The 10,934-nt window shown below is 41.6% G+C and overlaps 1 protein-coding gene across 29 annotated transcripts in view; it reads right to left on the minus strand.

The window, feature by feature from the left end:
* clasp2 (cytoplasmic linker associated protein 2) overlaps nucleotides 1-10,768 on the minus strand; it is a 45,019-nt gene extending 34,251 nt beyond the window's left edge. For 27 of the 29 annotated variants that reach the window (XM_033325453.1, XM_033325451.1, XM_026301018.2 and 24 more), the window contains exons 1-6: nucleotides 9,823-10,767; nucleotides 4,982-5,060; nucleotides 2,786-2,889; nucleotides 2,116-2,207; nucleotides 1,374-1,449; nucleotides 519-616 (exon numbers count right to left, since the gene is read on the minus strand). In XM_033325453.1, coding sequence (XP_033181344.1) covers nucleotides 519-616; nucleotides 1,374-1,449; nucleotides 2,116-2,207; nucleotides 2,786-2,889; nucleotides 4,982-5,060; nucleotides 9,823-10,020 — 647 coding nt within the window. In that variant the 5' untranslated portion in view covers nucleotides 10,021-10,767. Of the gene's footprint in view, nucleotides 1-518; nucleotides 617-1,373; nucleotides 1,450-2,115; nucleotides 2,208-2,785; nucleotides 2,890-4,981; nucleotides 5,061-9,822 lie in introns of all 29 variants that reach the window. The other 2 variants (XM_026301006.2, XM_026300998.2) reach the window with 1 other exon arrangement.
* Between the last annotated feature and the right edge of the window lie 166 nt (nucleotides 10,769-10,934).

Below are 10,934 nucleotides of genomic sequence, written 5' to 3' on the forward strand. Positions count from 1 at the left end.
ATGACACATGGCTACGGCCAGCATTCACAGACACAAGACTCATAGATAGCAGTCAGCACACAACGCTGGCTGCTGCTCAGGTCTCACACATAGGGGAAAGCAGAAAGAAGGGGGTGGTCACTCTGTGCTTAGAATAACCCCCAACTCAGCACATGTAACCAGGACGACCAAAGAAGGACAAAACCACTCAATGGACCTCTTCAGATGACATGAACACACACACACTTTACCCAATTTTTCCCCAACTCTGTTACTTCACCCAATGTCTTTGTACCCATCTGCCCCCTCCCACCAACACTCGTCCACTCAATCAGCATTGTGCTCTGGATGAAAGTGCCTCTGTGTGTGTGAAGGGCAAAGTGGTGCATGGCATGGCCTGGGACTGACTGAATGCAGGGCCACGGGATGCACAGACCCTCCACACAACTCGTTTCTGCTGTGCAGAGTGCACACAAATAAAAATATATTGAGTACTGTCACACACAGAGATGATCAATAACACAGACAAGATATCTCACCGTGCAGCAGGCAGTCCTCTCTTTCCCAGGTCTGCTCTGACCTTCTCTCCAATGTGACGATAAACATCCACCAATGTTGTTACAGAGGCCTCACGTACCTAAACTCACATAAATAAAATTACATACATACATTAACTCTAACAGAAAGCATTTATTTATGTTTGTCTCTGTGAATGTGTATATATTAAAAGCAGTATGATTACAGTTAATTTTCCATAATAACTCTAGGAAGATTATACTTTCACCACTGCCTGGAAGTGGCTAACATAAACATATTTAAAAAATGAATCATTAAGGGCCTATACTCAGTCCCCTAACGAGAGACATCGGATTTGCCAGGTATCCTGTAGGTACTGTTGCAATTGGGTGGTGGGATGCTGTTAAAGGGATTCTCTGCAACTGAGGGTGGGCGGGCCTGTTGTGGATGTTCATTGGTTGGGACAGTATGTGGGTGGCTAATCATTGGGTAGACGTTAAAAGCAGATTTCAGCTTTGGGGTGCAACTCTGCAGGAGGTTAAACCAACCTCTCTCTATCCCTCTCCCTCACTCACACACACATTTAGAGTCAGTTGCATTGTGTGGGTTAATGGCTGGGTGTTAGTGCTCATGATTCAGCACTGAAGCTGGAGGGTGGGGGGGTACAGAGCCCATCTCCTCACTAATAACAGTAATAATCACAGAGTTTCCTTGAGATGCCTGCCAACACACTTGGGATACTGAGAACTAAACCGCAGGCTTAGCTACAGAATGATACAAGCAACAGCTTCTACCCACACCTACTCATGCACACAGTAACAAACACCTATGCAGGCATGTTAATCTTGTATCATGTTGTGAAGGATTGCACCTCCTACCTGGGGATTTTGGTCTTCAGTCAGAGAACAGAGATAAGGAACTATTTTACTGAGGCCCAGTGGCTGGGCTCCATACCTAAAAAGACACACCAGAAAAAAGAAAGCAAGTAAAGAAAACATATGTATCATTTTAACATCACATACATTGCTCATGAAAAGCCAATGTAACCAAAATACAAGCAAATTTGAGAACCTTCATCAATGTAACATGATAGAAATTTAATATCTTGTGCAAAGCCATGCACTGTAAATGACAAGTCACAATATTAGTAATTTTAAAAAACTGATAATGGTAGGTGTATAGCCAATAAAGGAATAATGCTATGTGCCGCCTATATAGAGTCACGTAAACAGTTAAGAGGATTAATGCTGGAAACACACTGTGTGGTGCATGCTCATGAAAGGTTGTAGTAACAACACACGGAAAAAAAAAACACTATCAGTGTGCACAACCTTCATTACCCCACAATAAGGATGCATGCATGTATGAATAAGACTGCAGAATCTTTGTCAGAAAATAGATAAACATTCTGTATATACTCAAGAAATCAATGAACTGATTTATATTAAATACGATTTAATATACAGTATGTTTACATTTCAAATTTATTGTAAGGACTAACAATTCAAACTTCTGCCCACAAAAATCAGAGAAGCTATGTCTACATAGTTTTATAATTTACAATATATTCTTTCACCTTTCACCCTGAAAATGACAGAAAAAGAAGGAGAAGTTACTCACGTGGTGAGCGTGGCACTGAGACAGAGGCAGATTCCCTCTCGACAGCGGAAGTTCTTGTGTTTGAAACCAGGAAAGAGCCTTTCCCAAACATACTGGACAAAGGAGAACAACAAGTATAAGTGTGGGAGGGAGAGAAGAAGGGTGTGAAAATGAGGTCGTCAGTAGGAACAACCAGAAGAAGGCAGCTCATCAGGGGTTTGAGCAGATTACGAAGTACAGGGAAGGTTACAAGCTGTTGAAATCTCTGTGTGTGGGCAACAAAGATACAGCCTTTGTAATTTTTTCAATTTCCAGAAGAGGGAGTTCAAAACAAAGGATACCTCTCAGCTATACATTGGTGATGTCACTCTGTACTGTATCTTTTATTATGAATAACTGGAACAAATACAAGAGACCTGAGCAGTTTGCTACTGATAGACTCTTAACTGCATACGAACCACACCGTACAACTTTTTACAGCTGCAACTTTCCATACTATTTTTAAATTTGAAATTTAAAAGTCATGAATTAATTCAAAGGACACCTGGTGTTTAGTTTTGAAATTAATCATTCAAAATAATACCTAGGCTAAAACCTCAGTGTCTCCCACTATTTAACTGACATATACTGCATACACAAGAGGCTCTGACTGCTCTGGATCCTGGGACATCTGTATATGTGTGTGTCTCACCATGGGTGGGGCGGCCTGCTCCATGCAGCGAAGGATAAGCGCTTGGCTGTTCTCTCTGACCTGGTCCTTCCCATCGCCCAGCCTGTCCACCAGAGCTGGCAGGACTACAGACAGAAACAGAAGTGGACGAACAGAGACAGAGAGAGTGGGGGTCGGTTTGAGAGTCAACATATATAAAAAAAATTCAGCTCAGTGCTATTTCATCAAGTAAGGGAGAAACAGGACAACATTTAACTCAAAATCTTTACCAGATTTTTAAATGCCCAAGTTAATAAAGACTGCCCCCAAGTGGAGTGCTTTTAAATCAAGTTCACAATTAAGCAACCCAACCATGGACACCAGGGCTCTGACAAGAAGAGACGAAAAAGATGACAGGAAATGAGAAATGGACCGTGACTAAAATAATGTCAAGATCATGCTCTCTTGTCAGTTTCACTTTAACACACAAAGGCTTCTGTAGCGAGCCCTACGTAAAGTAGTGCCCCTAAATATTGGCATCCAAGTTAGAGTATGAACAGAGGACCATTAGCTTTAAGTGTATTTTCAGTTTTAGTATCAGATGAACAGCTACTTGACAGCTTTCTATCTAAGGGCCTGCAATTTGCCTGTACTAATAAGAATAATCGCCAAGTTCACACCTAAAAATAACCGGTAACAACTGCTGTTGGTTTTTCATGAGATTTGTTTAAAAAATATGAGATAAAACCATTTAATGGTTTAAATGGCCCCTCTTAGTCAGCTGCCCACAAAATGCCAAATTTCTTTCTCCGTTTCACCATCTGTTGGAGATTTTAAACTTTCTGATTAACATAAAACCAAAGACTCTCACCTACAGTGAGATAAACCCAAACAAACAATGAACATGATGCACATGTCCACATAAACACACTCATGCCTGCATTCCTAGTCTGAAACATCAGTGGAGGAGTGTCGGACTGATGTCATCTTGTCCTTTTTCTGTGTGTGTGTGTATGTGCACGCATGTGCACATAATGTTACCATAACAGCTGGTTGCCTTGGCAACAAGGACAATACCCTCAAACAGAAAAAATAACAGGGGGGGGGCATTGTTGCAAATGGCAACATCATCTGCTGTAGTAAAGATGAAAACACAGACACATTTTATATTTGAGGCAAGTTTGATGGTTTTTAAAAAGCACAATCTAACTGGACAGCTAAATGGCAACTGGGCCAATCACATCAATTCATGTGTCACACTGTAAACAAGAAAGTATTATTAACTGAAAGTATGGCATTATGTGATCTATGTGTTTCACTTCTATTTCCACTTCACATCTGGCAGCTACTTGGCAGTATGACCAACAGCACAATATCATTTCCTGCGTGTGCATACACAGTAATGGCAACAACCCTGTACAATGACTCAGATCTGTAGATCAATACAATCACTCAGAGTCAATGATCTCATCTTCCTCCCCTTAGTGTGTGTGTGGAAGGAGGGTGACTGCAGGGAGGAGAATGAGTACAGGAAAGGAGAGATGGTAGTCAGATGGAGGAAGGGATTTTTTTCAGAGCCAGTGGTGGCTCCAAGAGATGTTTTTACCATCAGTCTTAGACACACACTTCCATTACGCACATTCATACACACTATGGCACCACTGTAGACAGAGAACAAGGTATGTGAGTGTGTGCGTGTATGCACTTTGCACATTGTGACAGTCGCCGTGAAGTTCACTGCAGGGTTGAGTGTGTTTGTTGATGACAAGACATCTAGCTGACAAAGACAGCCCATGACACCTTAAGCTGGTGAACACACAAAGGCTTGGACTGACATAACACACACATAACACACTCACAGAGCATGGAATCTGACACAAGACTCAGTCTATGAGGTCATATGAGTGTGAGGTGTGGTTTTGGGGTGTAATAGGGTGAGCTACAGTATGGCAGACAAATAAGAGCCTAAATACAGATGCTAAAGGTTTTAGAATCGAGAAGGGGTGGTGCCTGGCTTTAGAGCAGTGCTGGTTTGTCTCAGGGGAACAACAAAGTGGAAGTGAGACACAAAATGACAGAGGCCAGACTGATAAAAATACAACAATACACAGATCACCACACAACATTTGTTATTTGTTCAAGATCAGTGTAGGAGCAAACACAAATTTTTCAGTGAATAAGACTGTAAATGGCGTCACACAAATGAAATTCAGACTGTGAATAGCTAAGGTATCTCACCTGTGCCCAGGTATCCTTTGAACCGCTCTCCCAAGCGGTCCACAAATGCACCACAGATGTCTATTCCCAACAATGCTACCTAGAAAACACAAATTGAGAAAAAGACAAAGGTTATAACAGGCTATAAACAATAAATAATGTAGGTTTAGATTTTTCACACAAGTTAATTTTCCATTCCCGTCACAAACATTGTGCCCAGTTTCGCTGTCACACCTCAACAACAGTGCCAGCAGTAATAAGATGACACAAGAGCTGAGGAATTAATTGGGTTCTGATCCTGGCACATAAAATGTTTTTTTCAAAAACGCTCACTCAAACAACCTTCTTAGCTTTTGCTGATTCAGCAGACAGTTGAGACTGTAAAAGGTAATTACGTCCATGGCCTGCCATCAAACTAAAGATGAACTCAAGAAATTAAATACAATCTGGAAATTATCTGTACTGAGAGACATGTGAAAATGTAAAAAATAAAAACAATCCTGAGGGAAATCTGTACACATTAATCACTACACCTAAACTAGATACTGCAAAACCATTTTAGGTCTACAATCCATTAGTTTACAGTTTTCCATTACATTACACTCAGTTACTACCATACTGTGCCAAAGGTTATGTCAACAGCTGCGGCACTCTTTATTATATAACTGTGTTGTGACCTCTTTATAGATCTGCCAGTGACGTCAGGATAGCAACATGATGACTTGAGTCAACTGTAGAATAAAATATTACAATTAAGATACATGACACACACACGCGCACGCGCGCACACACACACACTCTCTCTCTCTGTCTCTCAATGTCAGGATGTTTGCTGCAGTGAACCTTATGCGTTTTTTCCCTCCACTGCCCTGATTTGGCTCAGTCATGAAAGAAAAACTGGTGAGTGATATGATGCGTAGGGGGGAGGTTAGACTGGATTTTTGTCTGGTGGTAAAGTTGAGTTTTCCACTGTGTTTCTGATTAGGATCAGATCCCACACTGTGCTGTGCTCCTGGAATGCTTGTTTTGGCAACGCTGCGGTAAAACTCCAAGTCGAAAAAGAAAATCCATTAAACATCATTCTTCAGACTTCTCTGTCCTATGCAGAGTAGTCAGACTACGGTTCTTTCCCTATTTTAGTCAGAGGAAGACAGGAGCCAGGTAGCTACAGAAACTATAAGTGAGAGAATGGGGGTGGGGAAGTGTAAAGGGATAAAAATCAAGTAATACAACTCAAAACAAAAATCACCTGGATAAGAAACATGACCTCTGGGGTCATATGATGACTCCTGTATAGTGACCTAATTTAGGGGGAACAGGGGAGGGAAAAACAGCAGGAGAAAGAAGTAACAGCACAGGAAGGAAACTGCCCTCAGGCCTCCCCTCCCCCTCATCCACCCAGCACCCCAACAAGCTTGGTGCCCATAACCATATGGCATCTTCACAGGGAAAAAGACAAGAGAGGAGGAAACAGGATGAGAGATGGAAGGGACTGGGCCTGTTATCTACCTTAACCACAAGAAAATGAACTGGGAGAGGATTTTATTTCCTGATTCTTAGATCTCCTGCAGTGACAAGCCTGGTTAAAAGGTGAGGAAGAAAGTAAGGGTGATAACCATAGCACATTTAGGTATCACCCCAAATACCGAAGACATCAGGTATGTGTACAGACCAGTGACCAACAAAGATTAAAAGAAAATATTATTCTACTATATCTAGAGGGCAACCTTCGAAACAAAAAGTTTGACCGAGGTATGCTGGGGGAAAAAAAGTAAATTTCTAGAGCAGTATGAATGGTTCTTTGTGAAGGTTGCTGCATGTGGTGGCTTAGCTTGGTAATGCGCATACCAATGTACAGGGTTTACTCCAGGTTCTGGAGAGGCTTACAGCCAGTTTTCAATGGTAGAACGTTCCAAAACTCTGATATCACACAGAAACATTTGGATAAGGATAAAATGTGCAAAAATGGAGACTTATATTAGATAGGGCTATTACTAACAACTCTTCATTTACACTGACAATGATATTGGCATATTTTTTAGTGCTTAGGTGATCTGACAAACAAACAAACCAAAAAATAGCTGGCTGCCAGTTTCTCAAGAGTGAGTGTCTTAATATAATGGTAAAAAACATAATTTAGTTTTGGCATGCTGGATGGACAGAACAAGCCATATGAAACAGATGTTATTGCAAAATTACAGTAAGAATATCACTTAAATTTCTAGCGTTTGATAAACTGATAATAACAAAAGTAAGTGATATATTAAACTTCTTTTAAAGCAATCATGGGTTGCTTCCATACTGGACACAGTTACCACTTGAGTCCTCAGACATCAGGGTCTTAGATGGGATTCCTGGTGTCTTAATAGTCTATTAATGAAGGTCTATGCAAGTTCAAATCCACACAAACTGTGTTGCTTGGTCTGTACTGATGTTTAGCCGTGTGGTTATTGTGCTATTGGTATAAATTTAGCTAATTACAAATAACAAATTTGACTGGCTCCCAGCAGTAAAGATGGTACCTGTCGTTACCAGGGCATAATGGCAACATAGAAGCAAAGACATAGCACATGTTTACTTTGCCAAAGACGCCTGGATCTCTTCTTCTAACCACTAACACCCTGGTGATAAAGCACAAAAACCTACCTGCCCTTACTGACTGTGGCTTAACAGCTACAGCTGCTTTCCACTAAAAGCAGCAATCAATTCTACTCACTGGCACACTTCTACTAAAAAGCACCTGCAGGACGAGTTTTTTGCAAGAACAGAAAGCTAATTCAAGCTGACTCAACTCATTGTTTAAAAGGAGATATAAAAGGAGGAAATATGAACATACTGGCACATACATAAATGCTGACCTTAAGAGTGTTTGTTATCTTTATGTATTGTAACACAAAGCCTGCACGGTAATACATATTGTATCCAAGTTTAACTGTATAATCTCATGGCAAAATAACTTGGTGCAGTTGACACTCCACCTTTTTTAGTTCAGATTGCTGTACAGGGCTATCTAGCCACAATACCAACCCTCAATCAGTCCAGCCAGTGACCAGTCACCTGGCCCAGCAGTCAATAAATGCAGTATGCAATATTTATGCACTCTGTTCTCACATATGTAGCGAAGCCTCTGTAATGCTGTAAAAGCCGAGTAAATCGATGAAATTCTGTCTGCTCAAAGATGAATGTTGAGCATGTGAGGATGAAACTGACTCATTGACAAAAAAAGAGCCAGTCAAGGCACATCAGTGAATGAGTGGGGAAGAGATAAAGAGAATAAATATTTTATCCATTTCTAAAAGAGGAATATGTAACAGTGTCCTTATGTGGAAATTTATTTTATTTACAGGTCATGACTTCTGCTCTCCTATCCTCACCACATGTATCACTCCAGGTTCCTATTCCCCTCTATAACTCCTCCTTCACTCAACTCTTGTCAACTCTGCATCATCTCTGCTCTCTTCCTTCTCTCAATGCTGACTCAGTATTTTTGCTCACACGTCCTTCTTTTTGTCCAGTGGGGAGGCAATCGGCATCACTAGGAGCCTGCTGTGGTAAGGCCTAAGGGATCACGACTCACTTTCAGACACTGATCTGAACTCAGGTTACTATATGTGTCAGCCTCATAAAACAACTCTTCATTTGTCAAAGAAAAGAAATATTTGATACTTTAGGTTGGATTGCTGCTTGAAATTAATGCAAGCATTTGACCTAACAGTATTGATTATCTTTATGGACTTCTAGTAGTAGATGGAAATCCATTTGGCAAGGTGTATTAAAAAAAAAAAAAAAAAATTATGACTGCAACATGACAACCAAGCGAAATGAGCATTTTGCACCACTAGCTGAAGAGTGCTGTAACACGAGATGTGCTTCCAAGAGACCAAGGATGCTCATTATGCCAAATGCACAATTTCCACATCTACACTCTTACAGTCTTACTATGTCCATCAGTGCAAACAACATTAATCAGGTCAAAAGCAGACTTGAAAAGTCAAATTCCAGCATGCCTTGAAATGAAATTTCCGACTGTTTTGATTTGCTGGTGGGTGGATTTGATACCCTGGCAAAAATGTCACATTCCAGTATTTCTGTGATAAGGGAGAGCTCGGACAAGTACCAAACACACACAGAGCACAAAGTAGAGGAGATCTGATCTGAAGAACTGCAAAAAGGCAAAAGGAAAGATTGAGACAATGAGAGAGACAACAGGAGAGAAAGCAAAGGTCACAACAATGAGTCTTCTAACCCCTCCCCCATCCAATCCAGAGCCCCAGCAGTCTACAGTTCTGACAATGGGTCCCCGTAATACACAGTCTCAGCCAAAACAACTACCTTAAATAAACCCCAAGAAACCACAGGAATGCCCTGCACATTTACTACTCTGTCACTGGGATAAACATTAAAAATGTCTGCCTCTTATGATACAGGAATTAACCTACCTTAGTGGTCAAAAAGAAACACAAACTGTAGCTTTTTTCTAGGTTTGGTAGGAAGATGCATTGTGTGAAAAGGCAAGTTAAAAAATGTGTGTCTTTTGACTTGACTAAATCAGATAAGGGGGCAATCAATTTCTGTCTTGAATGATGTCAGACAGTCCTTTTCATATCACTTTAGCTTCATGTCATTTAAGCTCTGACAGATAACATAGCTTATCTATGACAAGGTTCTTGGGAATTTAGTGATTTGTGATTTTGGGCTATATAAAAAAACTGGCTTGAGTTGAAACCAACTTCTGGACAAATAGCATAAAATTTCCGGTTCACTCGGTAAAGTGGAGGAAAATAATTCATGAAGAGGCTGAAAGGATTACTGCTGCAATGCCACTGCGATGCTCTCAGAGGATGACAGAGGCCAACTCTCACCTTGAAATTGCTGGCGTTCACCCATCCCGGTAGCTCGTCTATTGTCTTATCCAGTCGGGGTTTGTCCTGCTCCACGTCCGGGGAGCGCTGCGGGTCGTTCAAGTAGTCAATAAGGTCCTGGCCGACCTGCAACCTGCGGCTAACGTCCTTCTGCAGTATCTGCTGATAAAAATAGTCCATGTTGTCATGTTCCTCCATTGAGCACTCAGTGCCGAGTGGCCAGCCCCTAAAGCCGACCGAAGACAGGAGACAGTGGTCGGTGGGACGGGGTGTCAAAGACCGAAAAAGGGGTTATTTGGAGTCCTGTAGAGGTGCAGAGAGACTGAGCTGTATGGACTGCGTATAACTGATGTCTGACCATTAACATACAATCCCTTGTAAAAACTACAAATCTATTAAACACACAAGTGAAATCAAAACGTCAAGTTTGTACGACAAAAGACGCGGCTCTTCAGTTTTGCTGCTACACAACGTCAGCTCCGGAGGTTAACTTGAAACTTCGAGAAAGTTCAAGAAACGTGTAAGTAGTGGACCACAGCAGGTCCCTTCAATATATCCGAGTCCAAACAAACAAGGAGCCCGGTTTGGCTGTTATGCTAACATAAATAGCACCTAGCTAGTTAGCACAGCGCCCCAAACAAGGATATAGTTTCACGCCAGCTAGCCCCGCTAGCTAACGGCAGTCCTCCGCAGGCCTAACGCCTGGCTCCGCTCTTTATTCCATGTCCACAGGCGGGGAAGTCCGCTGAGCTGCCAGCTGTCGACCCCTTCCGCTGTAAAGTTGCACCAAACTTCCACAACAAGCGTTCAGGTCCACTCCCGTGGTGACTACTTTTTCTTTAATCCCAAAAAGGTCTCTCTCTGGCTAGAGCCGTCAAGAGGCGCTGAAAGCCTGCGCGGTACCGGGAACTGCAGTAACCAGCAGGCGCAGCTGATCAACGATCGGGCCGATGGGTCTTCGAGCACTGCACAGCTAGCCAGCGTGATGCCTGATGTAAAATCCATAATTGTCAAATGTACTATGAACCACATTAGTTAAATTGTGGGATTACTATAGTTAATGAGTAAAAGTATATTTTGTCATAATGTTTATCTAGATATTTTTTCTGTAA

Source organism: Mastacembelus armatus, chromosome 11, assembly GCF_900324485.2.
Source record: "Mastacembelus armatus chromosome 11, fMasArm1.2, whole genome shotgun sequence".
NCBI lineage: Eukaryota > Metazoa > Chordata > Actinopteri > Synbranchiformes > Mastacembelidae > Mastacembelus > Mastacembelus armatus.